At 40.5% G+C, this 24,925-nt stretch overlaps 1 protein-coding gene across 3 annotated transcripts in view; it reads left to right on the forward strand.

The window, feature by feature from the left end:
* The window catches only part of ABCC1 (ATP binding cassette subfamily C member 1), a 222,725-nt gene extending 204,231 nt beyond the window's left edge, over nt 1-18,494 (forward strand). For all 3 annotated transcript variants that reach the window (XM_056536365.1, XM_056536367.1, XM_056536366.1), the window contains 5 exons: nt 4,589-4,735; nt 7,198-7,356; nt 7,726-7,892; nt 9,483-9,677; nt 13,196-18,494. In XM_056536365.1, coding sequence (XP_056392340.1) covers nt 4,589-4,735; nt 7,198-7,356; nt 7,726-7,892; nt 9,483-9,677; nt 13,196-13,304 — 777 coding nt within the window. In that variant the 3' untranslated portion in view covers nt 13,305-18,494. The remainder of the gene's footprint in view (nt 1-4,588; nt 4,736-7,197; nt 7,357-7,725; nt 7,893-9,482; nt 9,678-13,195) is intronic.
* The last annotated feature ends 6,431 nt before the right edge of the window (nt 18,495-24,925 follow it).

A 24,925-nucleotide genomic window follows, 5' to 3' on the forward strand; every position in this document is an offset into this window, starting at 1 on the left:
GAGTTGTAGTTTTGCAACAGCTGGAGACACACAGGTTGTGAAACACAGAGTTTGGTAACAAACTCAGTGTTTTGCAACCAGTGTGCCTTCAGCTGTTGCAAAAGCTACAACCCCCAGCATGTACGGACAGCGGAAGGGCATGCTGGGTGTTGTAGTTATGCAACAGCCGGAGGCATACTACATTGGCTGGGGATGCTGGGGATTGTAGTTATGCAACAGCTGGAGACACACTGGTTTGCTACTTAACTCAGTGTGCCTTCAGCTGTTGCAAAACTACACATCTCATCAGTCACCGACAGCCAACGGGCATGCTGGGAGTTGTAGTTATGCAACCACCAGATGCACCACTACAACTCCCAGCATGCACTTTAGCTGATTGTGCAAGCTGGGAGTTGTAGTTATACAACAGCTGAAGGTACACTTTTCCATAGAAAGAATGTGCCTCCAGCTGTTGCAAAACTACAAGTCCCAGCATGCCCATAAGGGCATGCTGGGAGTTGTGGTGGTCTGCCTCCTGCTGTTGCATAACTACAGCTCCCAGCATGCCCTTTTTGCATGCTGGGAGCTGTTGCTAAGCAACAGCAGGAGGCTGTAACTCACCTCATGCTGCTGCTCAGGGAACAGGTCAGTCCCGCCGCCGCCGTCGCTCCTGGGGCCCCGATCCCAACAGGGACGCCGGGGATCGGGGTCCCCAGCTGCCGTGGTCCACGTACCGCACCCGCTCACGTCCTCCGGAAGAGGGGCGGAGCGGGTTGTGGGAGTGACACCCGCAGCAGGCGCCCTGATTGGTCAGCCGGGAATCCGGCCGACGAATCAGGACGATCGTGAGGTGGCACCAGTGCCACCTCACCCCTGCTGGCTCTGGCTGTTCGGGGCCGTCTCTGACGGCCCCGATCAGCCAGTAATTCCGAGTCATCGGGTCACTGGAGACCCGATTGACCCGGAATCCGCCGCAGATCGCTGGACTGAATTGTCCAGCGATCTGCGGCAATCGCCGACATGGGGGGACATAATGACCCCCCTGGGCGATATGCCGGGATACCTGCTGAACGATTTCAGCAGGCATCCGGCCCCGGCTCCCCTCTGGCTAGCGGCGGGGTCCGGAAATGCTCAGGGCGTATCCATACGCCCTCGGTCCTTAAGGACTTGGAAACGGGGGCGTATGGATACGCCCTATGTCCTTAAGGGGTTAAAGCATACACATTTTGTTTAAAAAAAAAACTAACTTTTTTTTTTACAATATGTAACCATGGGTACCATTTTAATCATTTTGACCCACAGAATGAAAAGCCATGTCCGTTTTACCATTAAGTGCACTGCGTAAAAACAGAAACCCCCAAAACTAGCAAAATTGGGGTTTTATGTTTAAATTCCCACCATAAATCATTTTTTTGTTTCACCATACATTTTACAGTAAAATGAAAGGTGTCAGTAAAATGTACAATTTGTTCCACAAAAAGCAAGCGCTCATGGGTCTGTGGATGGAAGGTGAGGAGGAAAAATTAACTCTTATTTTTCCAAGAGATATAAAACGCAAACATTTCCTGTGTCCTTAAAGGGGTATTCCAGGAATTTTCTTTTTTTGACTATGTTTCAGGGGCTGTGAATTGTAGTTCATAATCTAATGTCTGTACCGGTCTCTGATGGTTGGTCTCTAGAGATGAGCGAAGTAACAGTAATTCGATTAGTCATGAACTTCTCGGCTCGGTCTAAATTAGTTTAGCTTTCAGGTGCTCCTGTGGGCTGGAAAAGGTGGATACAGTCCTAGGAGACTAAGTCCTAAGTGCTAAAATCACCTCATGAAGGATAACCCCTTTAAGGCCTAAATTGGCTGTGTACTTAAGGAGTTAAAGGAAAACAGTCACCAAATCCCGCCCCAACACCCCCCACTGGCCAGTAGTGCGGGGGACGTTGATCAATATGATGCCTACCATGCCCGGATCCGTACAGCCATTCGCCTGTTATCTTCATTATTCCGGATATGCAAATTGTCTTCTAACTGGCACGGGCAGGGTTATTGCCTTCATCTGGTACTGTGTTGTCACCGCCGCTTGGCCCGCAGCACTGCCCGGCTTATGCATATTCATGCCCTCCCTCCAAATCTCCCTCTCCTCCCCGCTTTGTATGTGACTCCACTGTGCATGTGCCGGCTTCCTGTGTAGATCTGGAAGCGGCCTCAGCCCAGTGGAGTCACATACAGAGCGGGGAGAAGAAGCAGGGCATGAATATGCATAAGCCGGGCGTTGCTGCGGGCCAAGCGGCGGTGACGTCACAGTACCAGATGAAGGCAGTAACCCCGCCCGTGCCAGTTAGAAGATGATTTGCATATCTGGAATAACGAAGATAACTTGTGAACGGCGGGGCAGATCTGGGCATGGTAGGCATCATATTGATCAACGTCCCCCACTCTACCAGCCAGTACCTCTGTTTAGTGTGTTTGGGGGGGGGAGGGGGATTTGGTGACAGTTTTCCTTTTAAAATGATACTCATATGTACATGCTTTTCTATTATTGTACTGCTTTAAAAAAAAAAAAAAAATCTAACTTTTTAGAATGTTTAAAATTGCCATATTGTGACTCCTACAACTTACTATTTTTTTCGTGTATGAGGGGTAATTTTTTGTATCGTGATCTATAGTTTTTATCAGTAACACGTTTGCATCTATGTGAATTTGTAACCAGTTATTTACATTCTGGGATGTAATGTGACCAGAATCATACATTTTGGACATTTTTATTTATTTTTTTTACATTTACATCGTTCACCATACGGGATCATTAACATTTTATTTTAATAGTTTGGACATTTATACACACAGACAGACATTTATCAAGTGATTTAGTAAAAAATTTTTTGGTAAAAATGTCGCACAAATGTCGCACCTGCGACTACGCGATTTTTCGTGTGACATTTTGACTCAAAAGCGAGAAAAGCAAGTTTTCCAAAACTTAACTACGTAGTAATAATTTTAAAATGAACTATGGGTAGTCAGGTATTTATTAACTGCGACAGTCGCAACTGCGCTAAAAAAAAGGCGCAACAAGGTTAAAAATTTATTAAATTTACTCCAGCTCAAACACGGAGCAGAAAAAGCTACTACCAAAGTGAAAAAGAAAAAATTGCTTACGTGAAAGAAAATTATCAACAGGCAGAACCCAGTTGATAAATAAGTCACACATGAGCAAAAAAAAGTAAAGAAAAAAGTATTAAAAAAAGAATACATAAGCAAACATTGATAAATGTCCCTCATAGTGATAAAATATATATGTTGGTATGGTGAGTAGAGCGCCAGCAGCCATCTAATCACATCTGACCCCCTTGATTGCACTGTGGGTGGTCTAATGTGTGTCTGTACACACCCTCCATAATACTTTAGATGCCATGATCAGTATTAATCATGGCATCTAAAGGATTAACTCCTCAAGGACTCAGCCCATTTTGAATTTGGGGACGCATTTTCGCCTTTTCCTCCTTTTCGCCTTCTAAGAGCCATAACTTTTTAATTTTACCATCCACAGACCCATATGAGGGCTTGTTTTTGCATGAGCAATTGTACTTTGTAATGACTCCTTACATTTTATGGTAAAATGTATGGCGAAACCCAAAAAGCTATTATTTGTGAGAGGGGAATTGAAAAGAAACCCGCAATTTTGCAACTTTTTGGGGGTTTTGATTAAAAGGATACCCAATTTTTATATATAATTCTTTTATTTTTTTATTATTGTACTACTTTATTTAACAAAATCAAGGGAATTTTTTATTTTTATTTTTAGTCCCCACAGGGGACTATATATTGCAATTGTAAGATTACTAATACTGATCAGTGCTATGCATAGGCACAACCCTGATCAGTGTTATCTGAGCTATAATTCGCCATTAAGCCCTTCGAGCAGACCAGAGGACATCAGCGCGATTGCAGATAACACCAAGGTAATGGTGGACATCAGTGAAGATAGAACAGAACTGTTAATATCAATTACACTCTTTTCAAGGTAATGCAGTAGGTAGATATTAGTATTGTTAGATATTCTCCAGATGATACCAAGTAATTTGACATTTCACTCCTTATGGACCTTTCTCAACATGGTATCAAGATGACCATAGTACTAGGAACTGCCTAAAGAGAAAATAGATATGGTATAGGAATATTCTGTATACTGATGAATTTGATACAGTATAACACTATTTTGCACTACTTTGATGGGAATTTAATTGATATTTCTGATAAATTTCCAATGTGGCTATTACAATCTATGAACTTAAAATATGAATAAATAGAAACTAAGTTGATGTATAATACAGATGGAGAATTGATGTGATTTCAATTTTTTTTTTATCACTGTCAATATTGGTCATTATGATTTTTATATATGAATTCTTATTTTACAAACCTGTCAAAGTTATTGTAATACAATAAACTGCCTTACATTATCTTATGTTTCATATCAACCTTAAAAATATACTGACAAGGGAGACAATTGTTTTACATTGTCTGCTAACAAACAAGATGGAGCTACACGTGATGTCAGTTTGTGATGGTATACAGAAATTCTTACATTTTGGTATCATTTTATATCATTTATTTTAGGCTCCATGGACTCTGCAGCAGACAACACCAGAGAATAACTGGCCCCATGAAGGAAAAATTGAGTTTAGAAATTTCTGCTTGCGTTACAGGGAAGATTTAGACCTGGCCTTAAAAAACATTAATGTTACTGTGCACGGAGGAGAAAAGGTAAATGCATGAGACTATAGTTGCAAGTAGAGGAATGCTGAAAAGAAATGTATACCACATGTTACCACATATATACTTATTTTACATGTGAGCCCTTAGGCACCATATGTAACTGTGTAATATACATTTCTATACTTTGGAGGAAGTTACCTTCAACGTATACAGATTTCCCCACATGTATATGCCAAAGATATTAACATATGTCAAGTGGTGAATAAATCTACATAAAGCCATGTGAAAATTTCAAAACATGTCCTTGATAATCAAGGGCTGCAAAGTCTACTGGATTGGAAAATTCCCAGATTACAATACAAATACACCTGATTTCTAACTTGATGATAATCCTATGCAAAGTCAGAGAACCTTGTGCACTGTTGTGTTGTATGGTATGTTATATTTTGAGGGCAAATATAACTTTTTAGCTCATTTCAGAGCGTTGGTATATAAGCCTTGTATTTAAACCAAAATTGCATGTGAATCCAGCATATAAATACAGTGAGTCCCTCAAGTTACAATATTAATTGGTTCCAGGACGACCATTGTATGTTGAGACCATAACTCTATGGCAGGCATAGGTAACCTTTGGCACTGCAAATGTTTTGGACTAAATCTCCCATGATGCGTTGGCAGCATTTTGGCTGAAAGAGCATAATGGGAGATGTAGTACAAAACATCTGCAGTGCCAAAGGTTGCCTATGCCTGCTCTATGGAAACCTGGTAATTTGTTCTGAAGCCCCCAAAGTGTCATCCAAAAATAGGAAAAAGTGAGGATTAAAGAAAAATAAGTAGATAACTAAAACAGATAAAGCAAGTCCTTACATATAAAAGTAAGAAATAGCTACTGGGAGCTGTAAATTACTGTCTATGTAGAGGACAGGAGCTTCTTCAGGGTCCTGTACAGTACACACAGTGTCCTAAAAAAGTAAAATGGAGCCGCCCTCACCTCGAGCAGCTATCCCTGGCACAAGTAAAGAGTACTACAGATCATGTAGTACCTCCCTCTACTGGAGGGGGTGCTACCAGACAGCCAGTCAGTGCATGCACTTCAGGAATACAGGGGTATTACCAGTGAAATGTCCATTCTGATTGGTCAGTTCTTCCAGGTATTGCCATGTTTCACAGATCTGGATTGTCTGTAGCATTGTATGTTGAGTCTAGTTTCAAGTTACAATGGTCCAGAAAAGACCATTGTATGTTGAGCTTGAAGTTTCTAAACCGGGCATTCCAAGGGAGATGAAAGCGGTCACACATCTCCTGGAAGGAGGGGAATGAGGAGAACTCTCCAAACAAATGCATGGCGAATTTAACTCTATGATCGCTCCAGAATCCGGCAGCCTCTAACCCCTGTAGGTGCTCATAATGAGGATTGCCCCTCAGAGGTGCCCTAGGGGGGACATTACTGGTATTGGGAAGCTCCCGGAAAACCACCGCCCACACCTCCGCCACCGTTCTAATAGGAGTCAACAGTCTAGAAGAAGTGTATCTTATACAGGACATAAGTCAACGTTTAATACGAACCCATATATTGTATATGTGAATAAATATATAATTTATTTGCAATGTCTATTTTCCTTACAAGCAGGGAGCTTCAAAATTATAAAAATACAAGATTTTCAAATTTTTCATGAAATTTTGGAATGTTTCACCAAGAAATGATGCAAGTATCGACAAAAATTTACTGCTAACATAAAGTAGAATGTCACGAGAAAACTGTCTCAGAATCAAGTGTATAAGTAAAAGCATCCCAGAGTTATTAATGCATAAAATGATAGAGGTTAGATTTGCAAAAAATGCTCCCGTCCTTAGGGTCATAATGGGCTCTGTCCCCAAGGGGTTAAAGGGATTTTCTAAGTACAGACATGTATTGATCTACGATAAATATTATAAGGTGGGTACTCACAGGGATGCTCCATTGCACTATGTTCAGCTGCAGTGATGTAACCATGAAACTGTTTAAGGGGGCTGTCGTATGTAGGGTCTTTAGAAGGTATCACATAGCTGTTAAAGGGGTTATTCAGGAATAGAAAAACTGAGCTAATTTCTTTCAAAAACAGCTGCATGTCTGTCCCAAGGTTGTGTGTGGTATTACAACTTGGCTCCATTCACTTTAATGGAACAGAGCTGCAGAACCACACCCAACCTGGAGACATAGGGGGGGGGAGTGGTTTAAAATTTTTTAATTTTTTTTTCTATTCCTGGATAATCCCTTTAACCGTCCAAATCTAGTTTCACAAAAGATGAAGCACTGGTTTTCTAGCTATAGTTTTCTAGAAAAAGCAAGTTTCTGTTATATTGTTTCCATTGTGTCCTCCTTATTGTAGGGGAATCATTTTGATGTAGAGATTGAAGTCTGTACAGTTCTTAGTTTAAAAGATACATGTTTTAATGTCTATTATGTTCCTGTTATGTAGATGATCATTTTATTTAAGTTTTATGCTTTTCATTCCTTAACCTTTTTGTAGATTGGGATTGTTGGCAGAACTGGTGCTGGGAAGTCGTCTCTTACACTTGGACTATTTCGTATCAATGAGGCTGCTTCTGGAGAAATCATTATAGATGGCTGCAATATAGCAAAGATTGGATTACACGATCTGAGATTTAAGATCACAATCATTCCACAGGTGGGTCTGCCTTTTGAACATTGTATTTTAATCGGTGATGGTGAATCAAAATTCACAGCTTTATTGTAGATTATGCAAGATTCCATTGCCATTAAATATTGATAATTGATAATGACAATCCATCCTTATTCATAGCATGTATATGTATAAATATGTTATAAATAAGGACAGTTGGCCCGAAACACATTAGCACAATTTGACGGCAATGGTATCTCTCATTATGGATCAACTGCATCGAAGAGGAATTACAAGGATCGAAATGCGAATGCATTTTTAGAATAAAGCTTTTCACATTGGGTTCTTTTCACATTCAGATCTAGGCATCCAACATGAAGCCCATTACTTCTCTACTAACATTTTTATCTACAGGATCCAGTGTTGTTTTCAGGATCCCTTAGAATGAATCTTGACCCTTTTGAAAAGTATTCAGATGAGGAAGTCTGGACGTCCCTGGAGCTTGCACATCTTAAGAATTTTGTTTCAGGTCTTCCTGACAAGCTTAACCATGAGTGTGCAGAGGGAGGAGAAAATCTCAGGTGAGATGTGTTCTCAAGTAAAATTCTTCTTTGTAACATTATCTGTATGTTTTGTAACTGGTTTATATTTCAGTCTGCAGAATAAACAATAGCACTCTTAAAGTGAATATATCCCCTAAATGTGTATAGAAAACAGAAGAGGCTTGAGAGAGGCCTCATGGTGAGGCTGAAACGTTGCACTTGTAACATGAATGGGGTGAATAAATCACTGATATTTTTATTAGTGCCGCTCTTCTGCTTTCTATACTCTTTGGATACATGATTGTGAGTCGGACCACGAGGAGCAGAGCACCCACCATTGGACTTAAAGGGGTATTCCAGTAAAATTTTTTTTTTTTTTTTTTCATGTCAACTGGCTCCAGAAAGTTAAAAAGATTTGTAAATTACTTCTTTAAGAAAATCAGAACATCTTAACTTCCGCAGCTGATAAGTACTGGAAGGATTGAGTTGTTCTTTTCTGTCTGACAACAGTGCTCTCTGCTGACACCTCTGTCTGTCTCAGGAACTGCTCAGAGTAGGAGCAAATCCCCATAGCAAACCTGAGACAGACAGGTGTCAGCAGAGAGCACTGTTGTCAGAAAGAAAATAACTAAATTTCAGCAGCTGATAAGTACTGGAAGGATTGAGATTTTTTTAATATAAGTAATTTACAATTCTGTCTCACTTTCTGGAGCCAGTTGATATGAATTTTTTTTTTTTTTTTTAAGAATACCAAGTCTGTATACAGTGCCGACCTTCAGGACTCTTTGCTTTTGGATTCACCCAGATTTGTGGTTTTTATTTCCTTTTTTTTTTTTTTTTTTTTTAATTATCAGATTTGACATTGAAATATGTTCTTTTGTTCTAATTTGTTTCCTTATCGTAAACTTTATTTAAATTTTAAGTAAATTATTATGGGGAGGGGGGTGATATCTTGTCTGAGAGGGTTTTAACAGCATTTAGAGAGATACTTTACAACAAGCCCCATGGACGTAGAGGCATGCTCTTTGACCTGTGCTTGTTTAGGAGTTGTGGGCCATATTAAAGTGAATCTGTTAGCTGTATTTTCTGTATATTGTTAGGGTATATAAGCAGACTGTACCTTACCTGGAGCTGATGATGGTTTCCAAATATTGCCTTTTTATTTCTCAGCCAAGTGTCAGCAGAGTGTCAGGTGGTGCAGAGTTGCTCAAGTGCCACAGCCTGGCATGCCTCCTTGCTCAGTTTCCCCTTTGAGGCCTTTCCTTACTGCTATACAGAACTCTTTACATAAAAGAGAATCCAGGAGGGGAGGGCGAGCCGAAAGGGGTGCCAAGCTCTGCCTCCTTGACACTTAGCTGAGAAATAAATAGGCGATTTCATAAGTTTGGTAATAATCATCAGCTCCAGGAAAGGAACAGTTTGCTTTTATACCCTTATAGCTAGCCTACAGTGTCGACAGCTCTTAGCAGCAAAAACTGCTGACAGATTCATTTTAACTTTGATCAACTAGGCGGGAATACCACTGTAATGAATGACATTGTGATTTACTACATAAATGTAAAGTCACAAAGCGTACTACTTACTCTTGTATATGTTATCATTGTACCACTTAATTTATGTTTCTCATAGCATTGGTCAACGTCAACTGGTATGTCTGGCAAGAGCACTTCTTCGGAAGACAAAAATCCTTGTGCTGGATGAAGCCACAGCTGCTGTGGACCTGGAGACTGATGGACTCATTCAGTCGACCATCAGAAAAGAATTTGAAGATTGTACTGTAATAACTATTGCTCATAGACTCAACACAATTATGGACTATACAAGGTATGGCTGGTAGAATAGAAGAAATGCTAGCCTTGGGATTTGAATAAACTACAGATAATAAAACCCATTCTATGTTCATTTAAAGGAAAATGGTCACCCGTTCACCCATACTAAACCCAACACACCGTGTTATAGTGCGGGTGAGCGAGAGATCGATGTGGGGTCCCTGATTTCATATACGTACCTGCAGTCTGGCATCTGGTCCCTCTGACACTGAATTGCGTGCTGGAGGAGGGCCCACTGGCTGGATTTTAATATTCATTGGCACTGGTCACGTGAGTGTTCACGTGACCCCCTAAGAAACCAATGAAGTGTATAAAATATATATAATATTATTTTTGTAAGGGTTTAACCCACATATATTAACCCCTTTCATATTAAAAGTTTAAATCACCCCCTTTTACCATAATCCATATAAGCGTATGCATAAGAGTATTAACCCCATAGATGTTGTGATCAGTACTGACCACGGCATCTATATGATTGACAGGGGAAGTGGGTTCCCTTTGTTCACCAACAGCGATCCCGCAATGCGATCGTAGGATTCAATTGGTTGCCACGGCAACAGGAGGCCAGCTGATGGCCTTCTGTCTGCTTAGTACAACGGCCAGTGAGGTCCAGCCATAGGCTGGATTGCACAGGCTGCATGTCAGTGTATACTGATTTATACAGTGTATACAGATGTACTGCAGCATAGTATAACCTGTAAAAAATATTAATAAAAATTTCCATTAAATTTAATAAATTGTAAAAAAAATTAAAATAAATGCCCCTTTACCAATAAAACCCTATATTATCACCCAAAACCAAAAAGACTCCCAAATCTATACATAATAGGTATTGCCATGTTTGTAATTACTTTAACCATAAAATTATGATGTTATTTATCATGTTTAATGGTTAAAAAAAAATCCAAAATTGCTCATTTTGGTCCAAAATGTGGAGTAAAAAAAGATCAAAAGGTAGCATGAATCGCAAAAATGGCACCAATAAAAAGTATAGCTTGTCCCGCAAAAAATAAGCACTCGCATAATGGTGTTGGACAAAAAATTAAAAGGTTATGGCTGTCAGAACATGACAACGCAAAAAAGGGAAAAAGTGTTTTGTTGTCAAAAGAACCTAAAAAGCTTATATAAATGGAGTATCTCCATAATCTTACAGAATAAAAATAACATAATTTTTATCGTACAGTGAATGCATAAAAAAAGACAGTAATTTTTCAAAATTTTTTTCACAATATTTTGGAGTTTTTCACAAAAAATGCAGGTTTACAACTAATCCCTTAAGGACAGGCCAATTTTATTTTTGCATTTTCAATTTTCCTCCTCACCTTCTAAAAATCAGCTCTTTTATCTTTCCATCCACAGACCCATGTGAGGTCTTGTTTTTTGTTTGTTTTTTGCTTGATCAATCTTTGCAGTGAGATCACTCATTTTACCATTAAATGTATGGCACAACCAAAAAATATTATTTAGGTGGTGAAATTTTGGAAGGTTTAGTTTTCATGCTACACTTTACATGTAAGAATGACATGTTTTATTCTGTTTGTCAATACCATTACAAGGATTCCCATGGTTATATGCTTTTCTATTATTGTACCACTTTAAAAACACTCATACTTTTTTTTTTTTTTTTTGTAATTAATTTTTATTTTAAAGAGAGAGATAATAATATACAACAGTACACATAAGTGCATAAACAAACAATATGTCAAAATATACTATAAAATTGCCCTGTTTTGACCACCTATAACTTTTTCAGTTTTTTTATTTATTTTGTATACGGCACTGTATAAAGGCTTTTTTTTCTTTTTTGCACTGTGATCTGTTGTTTTTATCGGTACCACTTTTGCTTATATTTAACCTTTTTGATTGCTTTTTATAAAATATATTTTTTAATAAAATGTGACAAACAAAGCTGCAATTTTGTACTTTTTATAGTTATATATATTCTACAGGATAATTAACATTATATTTTGATAGATCAGACATTTATGCGTGGCAATTCCAAATAGGTTTAGAATTTATATATTTTTTATTCATGCTTTTTTTTGGATAAAATAGGAAAATACATTAGAATTTTTATTGGAGGGACTTTTTAACCATTTTTATTTTTTTTATTTTACACTCTTATAGTCTTCATAGGGGACTACCATATTTATCGGCGTATAACACGCACTTTTTAGGCTAAAATGTTTAGCCTAAAGTCTACCTGCGTTTTATATGCCGATAAGCCACTGCAGTTCAATGATTTAAAGCGGCGCTTTAAATCCATGAACTACAGCGGCTTTGCAGGTGCAGAGACCTGCCGGCTTCTCTGCCCCTGGCTGTCCTGGGGTCTAGAGCCCTGCTGCCGGCCCTTCTCTCCCCCTGGCTATCGGTCCGCTGCCCTTTCTCTCCCCCTGACTATCGGTGCCTGACTATCGGTGACGGCCTCTCTCCCCCTGCCTTTCCTGGGGGTGTATCGGGGTATACACATGCGCACACACACGCCGGCTGCTTCAGGCCTCCGGTGTGCGTCCCCTGCGTCGCTGCTATGCACTGCACGGCGCATGATGTCAGTGCGCCGCACCGTGCAGTGCATAGCAACGACGCAGGGGACGCACACCGGAGGCCTGAAGCAGCGTGGACCCGTCAACAGGTAATTATACAACCGGGGATGGGGGAGGCAACGGGGCAGCGGCGCCGGCAATGGGTGCCGCTGCCTTTTCTCTCCCCCTGGCTATCGGCGCCGCTGCCCCATTGCCGGCGCCACTTCTCTCCCCCTGGCTATCGGCGGGGAGAGAACAGGCAGCGGCACCGATAGCCAGCGGGAGAGAAGCGGCGGCAGCAGGGCTCTAGATCCCGGGAAAGGCAGGGAGAGAGAAGCGGGCAGTGACTGCCTCTCTCCCCCTGCCTTTCCTGGGGGTATATCGGGGACTACATGCGCGCACACACACCCTCATTTTACCAAGGATATTTGGGTAAAAAACTTTTTTTACCCAAATATCCTTGGTAAAATGAGGGTGCGTGTTATAGGCCAGTGCGTGGTATACCCCGATAAATACGGTATTTATAGCATTCATTGGATTGCATATACTGTACAATGTCAGACAAGAGAAGACCCCGGGATGACAGCCGGAGCATGTAAGGGGACCTCCGGCCTCAAAGTTTAATGATCGGAGGATACCCGTGGCAGTGCTGCGGGCGATCCAATCTTCCATTGAAATGCCCACATTACCGCAGATGCCGTGATCTGTATTGTTCATGGCCTCTGAGGGGTTAATGGTGGATATCGGCGCGATCGCTGATGTCTGCCATTAACAGCAGGTTCCTGGCTGCTGATAGCAGTGCTGTTTTCACGTAAAGAAACACATGCCAGATTTGAAAATGTGGTCCTTGTCCTTAAGGTGAAAACAGGCTGTGCCCTTAAGTGGTTAATGAGCCACGCAAAATGTCACAATTTTTTTTTCATCCCAGAGCTGGATGTACTGAAGCTCTAGATCACTGACCATTTGGTTTATCTGTTTTGATTTTTAGGGTGATAGTTCTTGACAAAGGCCAAATTGTCGAGTTTGACTCTCCAAGCAACCTTCTTCAGAAAAAAGGGATTTTCTACAGCATGGCCAAAGATTCTGGATTGGTTTGATTGTGGATGGACGTGCGCTACTGCATTGACCTCTGAAGATGCTGTCCTGACAAGACTGCTTTTTGACTAGATGTAATGCTTGACTGTTACTGAACCACAGTTTTCAGCAGTTATACACAAAAAGATTGTAGACATTGAATGCATTTTCTTTTTTCTAACTTGTATACTTTTTTTTCTTTTGACTGGAATTTTTGTAGCGCCTTCATATAGTCATGGCCATCTACACTTAGCTACTTCATAAAACTCCTACTATATATGGTATATTTTTCTGCTAGTAAAGTCATGGCATGCAGTAGTAAGAACTACTAGGTTACTCTAACTTGTTAATGTATAACCCAAAGCCAAATATTTCTGCTAAAGCCCAGCACCATTTTAGTGGTTAAAGGCAGAACCTATGATTTTTGTTGGCCAAGCCTATTTGTAGTCAACCTGACTCTGAATCATTCAATTGTTCTATTTTTTTATTTACCTAAGTGAGGGGTACAGATTTTGTCTAAACCTGGCTTCCAAATTTTTTTGTTGAGGAGAAAATTAACACTAATTTAATAAAAAAAAAACTAAAGGGATAGCTGAATAAATAGTATTGTAATACTGCCCCCCAAACTATACTTAACAGACATGTGATGACTATTTTTGGTCCTTTATACAAAAATTCACCTTATATAAATAAATACAATCTTCTTTAAAATGTGTAATACATTGCATTACTTGTACTAACAATGAGTTGTAATCTGTAATATAATCCAGGGCTACTCGCACAATTCTGTTGGGTACTTTTAAAAACTGCAAAAAAACAAAAAAAAAAATTGCCCCCCCCCCCCCCCCCCCAAACAGATTTTCTAAGCTCTGGGCAGTGGATATTTTAGACATAAGTTTTTTTGCAGTGCCTGTTGGTAGGATGTTTTAAAGCCCAATACATGTCAGCCTCCCTGCTTTTTACCAATGGCAGATGTCAGGGAAGAAAAGGATTGGGCAGCTGGCTTTAAACATGCCTGATCTTTTTGTTTTGAAGGGAAATAAGCCACTGTTAGAGAGATCTAGCAGATGCTTACCTCTCAACACATGCATGCTCAGCCAATTGTGTATGTGTTAGGGGAAATCGGGAAAAATAGCCTGCAATGAGATTTTAGCTCTGAAGATAGCAGAGTTATTGAAAGCTTTGGATAAGTTGTAATTTGGGGTCAATAAATGACAAGGAATGCAATGTATTAACATTTTAAACAGTAGATTGATCCATAACTGAGGCTCGTATTCTTACATGTTAGGCCTTAAATATAAATATGTTATGTTCTCGAAAGCACTTGTCTGTTAATGCCAATGGCAGAATATTGCACACATGTGATAGAAGCATGATGCTTTAGTTTACGTTTCTAGTGTGCAGTCATTTGGTAACCTTTCCAGGTTTTCAGTGAGAACTCTGCAATGCCTTTCACACAAAGTCTCAGGAAAAGAAATTAGAAAGAATAAGTTGTGTACAAATTAGTTTTCATGTTTATTTATCACACAGCTGTAAAAACTATATATTTTAATTCAGGTGCATGTATAAACAGAAATATTTTTTTTTTATGGTAACTGCTAAGATTTTCTATTTAGTAATTCTAAAAAAAGCCGATATTTTGTGCTTAGATTCTTTAAGCACTATTAGAAATAGTTTATAAAAATATTGTTTTGGGTGTTTTTCTGTATCATTATGTACCATTTGTATATGGACACGGTGGTAGTCATTTAATGAACAAAGATTCAGCCTAGCACTTCCTCAGAAATCTGGAACATTTCATTTTATAACCTCAGATTTCTGTCCAATTGATAGGATAGAGCCCATAAAATGACTGCTTCCCATGTGTCAGTCTAAAGCACTTACTATTAGTCGAGCCAGCGAAGGCTAATACCCTCTTGCCTAGATTTCTTGCATATTTTCTCTGTCTTGTAAACCTATGTTGTATTTTTCTTTTAAGTTATAACTCTGTAATGTAATGCATTTGAGGTTTTAGGACTTGGGTCTCCAACACCTCCATATTTTAAGTTATTATCTTTTGGTCAGTTTAATATAATACACTAGTAATTTTTTGTGCCATGCTGATTTTCAGATTTTTACCAATGTGTCTGGGTTAAAATTGACAAACTGATAAATGTAGATAGCGTTGGACACTCCCAGCAACATCATGTCAGACTATAAAGGTGTGCTTTTTTTGTTTTCTCTCTCTCTCTAAAACTGACTCTCGGAGGTTCTTCCCTTTTTGCTACCAAGTAGCATTGCACTTTTATACTGCAATATATAAATATATATATTTATATTTTCAAAAGTACAGTATTTCAAGACACCAGCATACTCTGTACTATATAGAGCACTTTTTGGTTCACTAATCGGTAGATATTACAGCTTGATTTTTTTTTAAAATGATACAAGGGACTTTGTTGCAAAAAGTATGTAGCAATGCCTTTATGGTATAACTATGGACTACACACAATGGAGGCAGCCATTTTGGCAGCTGAACCAATCTTGATCAACATTAAAGCCCAGAGCGGACATAAAAAGGGGTTTCACCTCTTTTAATTTGTCAGTCACATGTCTAGAAGACCCCGTTCTTCTATACATGTGACTGTGAATCTTTTATGTTGTCCTGGTGCTGATTTTCAGAAAGGATGTGGCCTTTTTGCTTGTAGGCTCTAAGGAAAAGAATGCTCTTCAAAAGTCAGATGAGTGGAGTCTGGCAGCTGTACTATTACTGTACTGTACGATTTGAACTACGGTTCCCGTATACGGCTGTGGTCGACCACGTTTTTGCCTGCGGTCGGGAAACTGATACAGCCAAAAAGCAGCCGACCAGAGGCTGCGGTTCACTCCGGTCGGCTCATAGACATACATTAACTACGGTTCCCGAATACGGCTGAGTGCGGGTGCAGCGATTAAGCTCCGCCCACCCCTCCTCCCAGCTGTATACGGGAACCGTTGTTCAAATCGTAGTGTGAACCCAGCCTAATATGGACATCCCCCTCAGCTGATAACTTTGTCAGAATTGGTCCAGCTTCCAAAATGTCTCGCCGCATTCTGCCAGAAGGTCACACAAGTGTATGTAATCTAGCAGTTCTGGGTATGGTTCAAGTCACGTGTATAACTGTAATAGGAGCTTCATTACAATTATAAGTTAAATCAAGACATGAAAAAGATAAATTCTAAAATGGATTATTGAAAGGCAAACTAAATGCAATATTCCATATGTATATGCTGATGTAGCTTAACCTTGTGCTGTTAATGCTGACCATCATTGTTATAATTTCTATTAATATGAAACCTGTTTATTCCCTTGGGACGGGCACAACCTTGGAGCTGGGAATTGTAAATCTTTCAGCAGGAATTTGTTCCTTGGGAAGTAAATACCTTTTGAAGTATTGATGTCCTTAATAATGAAAAGTCTTTTGTAAACATAGCATCCATTTATATCTTTAGTTATGAAGTTTAACGGTTTCTGCTTTGTCCATCTGTGGATCTGTTCAATATTGTAGTATATCTAAAAGGGTATTCCCAACATGAAGTTACCTCCTGCCCACAGTATAGGGGATAACAATCTGATCAGTGGAGGTCCGACAACCAAGACTCACACTGACTCTGAGAAAGAAGGTTTATTATCCCTCAATAGAATGGAGCAGTGGTCCATTTCTTCTTTATAGAGCTTCCAAAATTGCCGAATTTGTCATTTGGCAATGTCTGGAAGCCCAATAGAAAATAAATAGAGCTCTGTTCTGCAGCTAAATTTATTCAGGTGACAGTTACCTCTGTTTGCAGGATTGGTGGGGGTTTCAACTATTAGGGGATAACTAGCTGATTGGTGGGAGTTCTACAACTGACACATCCACCAATCACAAAAGTAGAGGTGAAATGTCCTGTACATGCATTTCCAGCACTTTAGTCATTCTTTATGGGACTTACAAACATTGCCAAGTTGAAGAACTTCTTTAAAGATGATTTCTGGAAGTTTTTCATTGCTTGACTATCCTTAGACTCACCTCAATCAGATACTGATGGCCTATCCTGACACCTGGCACCCTGCCAATTATCAGTTTGCTAGAGCCTCAGCACCCATGTACAAAGTGAAGAGCCAGAAGCAGACAGCTCCATACATTGTGTAGAAGTCATCAGCTTCTATTCATATACATAGGGGCTGAGCCCCAGTAACGCAGCATGGCCACTACACAATGTAAGGATTTGTCTGCTTCTGCCTCTGTTCACTGTGTATATTGTCACCATGTCTCTTGAAGCCAAAACCAGGGTTGTATCCACCACAAAGGAAAACATGTAATACCAGAGATAAAGTTTATATTTTTTTTAACGCCAAGTAAATGGGACTGGGCTGCAGTTTATTTTTAAGGCATAGACAATGCTTTAGTTAAATGGATAGTTTTTTTTCATTGATCACACAGAGATTCCTAGATTGCCTTTTTTTCCAAAGCACTTTTAGAAAGCTCCTGGACTATATCCAGTTCTGGATTTTTCCTACACTTGTGGCAAGTTCATTACTTGTAAAATGTTGCTTAAAAATAAATGCTTTAATAATAAAGAAAACAAAAACTATATGGTGCTACCTAATCATACATTAGCAGGCAGTTATTTGAATGTTCGTTGTGTCTGATCATTACCGCAGGCTCAACATACTCATGACAACACTCTGTAGCATTGGAAGCATTATACGACTTTCCAGCTGCTGCAGAACTACATACCCCAGCATTCCCTGTCAGCCTTTTTACAGACATTTAAAGGCTGGCAGGAAATAATTCAAGTAGTACAAGGCTTTTTATATAACACAAATAGTTTAAGATACAAATTGTTGTACGTGAGATCTATATATTTGCTTTTGCTCAATAGGTCAGACATGGCAGAATGTTTAAACCAGGCCAGTTGTTTTTCAGCTGTGGCATCCATTTTCAGTTTTGACATAAAGATGGCATATATTACCTCGGTTAGAGACAAATCTATTCTTGGGTTACAACTATTTATTTTTTGGTAAGTTATAATCTTTAATTTTACAGAATGCTATTCTTTTGCAAATGTTTTTGTAACATTTACGATTTCTAAAGAACTTAATACAGAGAAATGTTGTTCTGCTTGTCTTTATATGTGTATTCTTGAGAAGACAATGTGTGTTTTGTTGTAAGAACATGTTGTGAATTGGCTTGGAGACAAATACATGTACTTTTTGATATACTTTTAAGTGCTCAGTTATTTCTGATTGCAAGTGATGTGATGTGATTGCGATTGATGTGAAGAACAAGTGCCCCTAGACATGGCTACAGAGCATATGATTTTCATATTCTCTAAAAGGGCTCTACGGCAGGATTTAACCTGATTGGGACAACACCTTGAAAAACCATTAGTGAATTAGAGAGAGAGGCCCAGATTTAATAATTTGCCTAAAACCAAACTGTCTGGTTTTGCCCATAGCAGCCAATCAGAGCTCAGCTTTTCTTTTACCAGAGCTCATTAAATCTGAAATGAAAGCTGAGCTGTGATTGGTATTACCCATAGCAACCAGACAGTTTTGATTTCAGGCAGATTGATAAATCTGTGCCATACTATAGGTTTTGCAGAAATGCTGCAGATTGTCAACAGGTATTTCAGGTAGAGGGTCTAAGCCACAAAAAATCCACATCCAATACATGTTAATTTTAGCAATTTAGCAGAATTTATTGCACCGTTGAACTATGCTAGTTTAGATGTGCAATATGATGTAATTGTGTCCAAAAAATTATAGTAAACCTTTTATATAAAATAAAGACTGTTTTTAATAATGGTAATGGGCAGTTGATCACGGGGCTAAAAAAAAAAAAAGGCTAAGCTATTAAATAGGTTCTTCAGCTCTGTATATAAAACAGAGCCCAACTGTGTTTAGGTAGTTATCCTAAATACCATACTAAGATCAGATTGATTACACTCAAGAATTTCAAAGGCACTCAACTCAGTTCAGTTATTTCTGTGCCTTATTGGTAGGATTTTATTAATGCTTGACACCAGAAAACTAATGCAAACAAAATTATAATAATTATATATACACACAAAAAACAAACCTAAAAGTCCAGCAAAAACCAGTTTATTCTTAAAACGTCTCCTTCTTTATTTCATATAGTGCAGGATACAAACATCAGGTTAGCAGAGAGACAGTAATGCATTCAGGTGCAAATAGCGTCCTTAGTTATACTACTGTACCCAGACTAAACCAAACTTAAAAGGGCAAACTTTTTATATGTTGTACATCTTTGCAAAACACTAAGCTTTCTAATTTGATTTCCTTTTTATAGAAATCATGGTTTATAAAATCAGCTTTGTCCAAGCTGAAGCACAGGCATGGACTAAGTCCAGTATGTGAGGGTGGGCTAGTACCCCTATGTACTCTCTCCTGTCTGATAGCACTCCTCTGTGCTCTCTCCTGTCTGATAGCACTCCTCTGTGCTCTCTCCTGTCTGATAGCACTCCTCTGTGCTCTCTCCTGTCTGATAGCACTCCTCTGTCCTCTCTCGTGTCTGATAGCACTCCTCTGTGCTCTCTCGTGTCTGATAGCACTCCTCTGTGCTCTCTCGTGTCTGATAGCACTCCTCTGTGCTCTCTCCTGTCTGATAGCACTCCTCTGTGCTCTCTCCTGTCTGATGGCACTCCTCTGTGCTCTCTCCTGTCTGATAGGACTCCTCTGTGCTCTCTCCTGTCTGATAGCACTTCTCTGTGCTCTCTCCTGTCTGATAGGACTCCTCTGTGCTCTCTCCTGTCTGATGGCACTCCTCTGTGCTCTCTCCTGTCTGATATGGCTCCTCTGTGCTCTCTCCTGTCTGATATGGCTCCTCTGTGCTCTCTCCTGTCTGATATGGCTCCTCTGTGCTCTCTCCTGTCTGATATGGCTCCTCTGTGCTCTCTCCTGTCTGATATGGCTCCTCTGTGCTCTCTCCTGTCTGATATGGCTCCTCTGTGCTCTCTCCTGTCTGATATGGCTCCTCTGTGCTCTCTCCTGTCTGATATGGCTCCTCTGTGCTCTCTGCTGTCATGGCTCCTCTGTGCTCTCTGCTGTCATGGCTCTCCTCTGTGCTCTCTGCTGTCTGATGGCTCTCCTCTGTGCTCTCTGCTGTCTGATGGCTCTCCTCTGTGCTGTCTGATGGCTCTCCTCTGTGCTCTCTCCTGTCTGATGGCTCTCCTCTGTACTCTCTCCTGTCCTATCAGACAGGAGAAAGCACATAGGAGTACTAGCACAGCCTTACTTACTGGACTTTGTCCATGCCTGTGCTTCAGCTTGGACAAAGCCATGATTTCTATAAAAAGGAAATAACATTTTCGTATGAAGCATATTAGAAAGGTTAGTGCTTTGCCAAGATGTACAACATATAAAAGGTTTTTGAATTTAGAAAAAAAACTTTTTTTCCCACTTTCTTTTGATCACATTTGTAAAAAGAGTTGCGGTATAGCAGAAGGGGCAAAGTCTGCCTAAATTCTTCTTCTCTTGGACCTTATTTTGAGAAAGTGCATGCACAGAATTATTGCTATAAATTTGAAGGCACACAATTCTTTAGAATACCACAGTAAAAAAGGGAAGCACAGCCCGTAAAATGCCCCTGACCATAAATAAAAACCAGGCCATGTCTTGGATTATGCCATGGTGATATGTATCATGTCAGAGAAAATGTGCCATTTCTCCACCGTTTAAAGGGGTATTCCTATATGAATGATCCAGCTGCTTTCTGAGTCGGCATCTTCTTCTGAGTTTGGGGCATTGTTGCTTGATTAACACTTCAGGCAAGCGGCGCTCTGGTGTAGTCATTGTGCTGCTTGCCTGAACATGTGCGTTCTGGATGCTTATCTCCATCTTGTAGAGATCAGCATCGGGTTTCCAGGAGGTCTTCAGTTCATGACAGCCATGGTAAGTATGGTTGCCATTAATATGTTCCTACAAAAAGAGTTTTTCAGGCACTGCTGAGCAGGTGTGTGCCAGGTGTGTGCACTCCTCCCAGTGGTAGTAATACTTTTGTATGCAAAACAGACATCATGTGAATTGTGTCATACAAATAAATGTGCAAGACAGTGAAAAAACTTATAAAAACAAAAGTTAAAACCCCAATATAGAAAGAGAGCACAAAATAATGCATTCACGGGAACGCAGAAAAATCATTTCGTTCATTTAATCCCAGTGGGCCAGTAGGGTCAAGTTTTATTATGGAACCCCGATAATGTGTACCAATCAGTGCACACAAATGCATAAAATCATTATAAATCCATATACTTTATTAAACTCACAATGTTAAAACATACATAGAAAAGTACAGAATACATAAAATGAGAGGCACTGGATCACTATAGAAAGGCAGGTATAGGTCTGTATGTGATATAGTTACATCAGAAAAAGTTTAGAGGAAGTCACATGTATATATGGCAATAAGGGCTAAGGATACAAGTAAACCACAGTATAAGACTGTAACAGACATGTGTCAAAATAAAAGGAACATAGCCCAATGCCCAAGCAAATTATCAAGAATGCCAGACCCTTTGGGGTTGGTAGGTATGGTCTAGCATTCTTGATAATTTGCTTGGGCACTGTGCTATGTTCCTTTCATTTTGACACACGTCTGTTACAGTCATACTGTGGTTTACTTGTATCCTTAGCCCTTATTGACATATATACATGTGACTATTCCTGTATACTTTTTCTGATGTAACTATATCATATACAGACCTATACCTGCCTTTCTATAGTGATCCAGTGCCTCTCATTTTATGTATTCTGTACTTTTCTATGTATGTTTTAACTTTGTGAGTTTAATAAAGTATATGGATTTATAATGATTTTATGCATTTGTGTGCACTGATTGGTACACGTTATCGGGGTTCCAGCCTAGAAAGTGCACTCTCACTTACTTTTCATAGTAAGGTGTCTCCTTTTTTTTTTTTTTTTCAGTGTCAAGTTTTATTATCCAAAGTGCCTCTCGGCGTAATAAATAAGTGTGACGATCTACTCCCTCTGGGATTTTGTCTGAGTTCTAGCCCCGCAAATTTTCAACCTTCAGCATTGTCTTCATGACATGCAGTCATATATGTGAGAAAACGTGGGGATCCTTTTTTTTTGTTTTTAGAGAACTTTCTGAAGGTGATGATAGGTTTCTCCTTTGCCTGTACTCCCAGATCAGCATCTTGTTCAATCATGAACCAATTTTCGTAAATAATTTTCTTTATTGTGTCGTTCATGGGGGAATTTGCAAAGGAGAATGTAAAACATTTTTTGGCTTAAGTATTTTTATTTTTTGGCTTGAGCAATTCTTCACGTCTTTTTTTTTTTTTTTTCTCTCTGCTTTTTTAGAGCTTTATTTAACCTGTTGGGGACGAAGGGCGTATGCATACGCCCTTGCGTCCTGGTACTTAAGGATGAAGGGCGTATCCATACGCCCGTGGGAATTTCGGTCCCCACCGCGTGCCCGGGCCGGGATGACTGCTGATATCTATCAGCAGGCACCCCGTGCAAATGCCCAGGGGGGTCAGTAGACCCCCCCCCCCCCCCATGTCGGCGATCGGCGCAAATCGCAAGTGAATTTACACTTGCGATTTGCACCGATTCCGGGTCATTACGGGTCTATGGTGACCCGGAATAGAAGGGGGATCGCGGGTGTCTAAGACACCCACGATCCCCCTAAAGCGATAGGAGTGAGGTGGCACGGGTGCCACCCCTCCTTTCCCTGCTATTGGTGGTCTAGACGCGACCACCAATAGCAGATCAGGGGCGGAGGGGTTTACTTTCGTTTTCCCCGTCCTGCCCACCCACAATAGGCGGGGCAGAACGGGGAAAACGAAGAGGAGCAGCGGAGCGACGGGATCGGTGGTCGGCGACGGAGATCTGCGGCGGCGTGCAGCTGTTTGCTGTGTAGGCATGCTGGAATTTGTAGTTTTGCAACAGCTGGAGGTCTGCAGTTTAGAGACCACTGCACAGTGATCTCTATACTGCCCTCTAGATCTTGCAAAACTACAACTCCTAGCATGCCCACACAGCTGTTTGCTGTCTGGGCATGCTGGGAGTTGTAGTTTTGCAACATCTGGAGGTCCACAGTTTGGAGATCACTGTTCAGTGGTCTCTAAATTGTAGCACTCCAGATGTTGCAAAACTACAAATTCCAGCATGCCCACACAGAAAACAGCTGTCTCGGCATGCTGGGAGTTGTAGTTGCGTACCTCCAGCTGTTGCATAACTACATCTCCCAGCATGCCCTTCTGTGATCAGTCATGCTGGGAATTGTGGTTTTGCAACAGCTGGAGGCACACTGGTTGGAAAATACTGAGTTAGGTAACAGAACCTAACTCAGTATTTTCCAACCAGTGTGCCTCCAGCTGTTTCAAAACTACAACTCCCAGCATGTACTGACAGACCGTGCATGCTGGGAGTTGTAGTTTTGCAACAGCTGGAGGCTCACTGGTTGGAAAATACTGAGTTAGGTAACAGAACCTAACTGAAGGTTTTCCAACCAGTGTGCCTCCAGCTGTTGCAAAACTACAGCTCCCAGCATGTACTGACAGACCGTGCATGCTGGGAGTTGTGGTTTGGAAACAGCTGGAGGTTCCCCCCCCCCCCCCCCATGAGAACGTACAGGGTACATTCACACGTATGGGTTTACAGCAAGTTTCCTGCTTCAAGTATGAGCTGCGGCAAATTTTTCGCAGCAGCGCAAATTCCTAGCGGGAAACTCACCGTAACCCGCCAGTGTGAATGTACCCTAAAAACACTACACTACACTACACGAACACCTAATAAAGAGTAAAACACTACATAAACACCTCCCTACACTGCCCCCCCCCCCCCCCCCCCCCCCAAATAAAAATGAAAAACGTATTGTACGGCAGTGTTTCCAAAACGGAGCCTCCAGCTGTTGCAAAACAACAACTCCCAGCATTTCTGGACAGCCACTGACTGTCCAGGCATGCTGGGAGTTTAGCAACAGCTGGAGGCACCCTGTTTGGGAATCACTGGCGTAGAATACCCCTATGTCCACCTCTATGCAATCCCTAATTTAGTCCTCAAATGCGCATGGCGCTCTCTCACTTCGGAGCCCTGTCGTATTTCAAGGGAACAGTTTAGGGACACATATGGGGTATTTCCATACTCGGGAGAAATTGCACTACTAATTTTGGGGGGCTTTTTCTCCTTTTACCCCTTATGAAAAGGAAAAGTTGGGGTCTACACCAGCCGGTTAGTGTAAAAAAAAAAAAATTTTTTTACACTAACATGCTGGTGTTGCCCTTTTACTTTTTATTTTCACAAAAGGTAAAAGGGAAAAAAAGACCCCCAAAATTTGTAACGCAATTTCTCCTGAGTACGGAGATACCCCATATGTGGGCGTAAAATACTCTGTGGGCGCACAACAAGGCTCAGGAGTGAGAGCGCACCATGTACATTTGAGGCCTAATTTGGTGATTTGCACAGGGGTGGCTGATTTTACAGCGGTTCTGACATAAACCCAAAAAAATAAATACCCACATGTGATCCCATTTTGGAAACTACACCCCTCACGGAATGTTATAAGGGGTATAGTGAGCATTTACGCCCCACAAGTATCTTACAGATTTTTGGAACAGTGATCCGTGAAAATGAAAATTGTAATTTTTTTGTTTG

The sequence above is a fragment of the Hyla sarda genome, chromosome 8 (genome assembly GCF_029499605.1).
Source record: "Hyla sarda isolate aHylSar1 chromosome 8, aHylSar1.hap1, whole genome shotgun sequence".
Classification (NCBI taxonomy): domain Eukaryota; kingdom Metazoa; phylum Chordata; class Amphibia; order Anura; family Hylidae; genus Hyla; species Hyla sarda.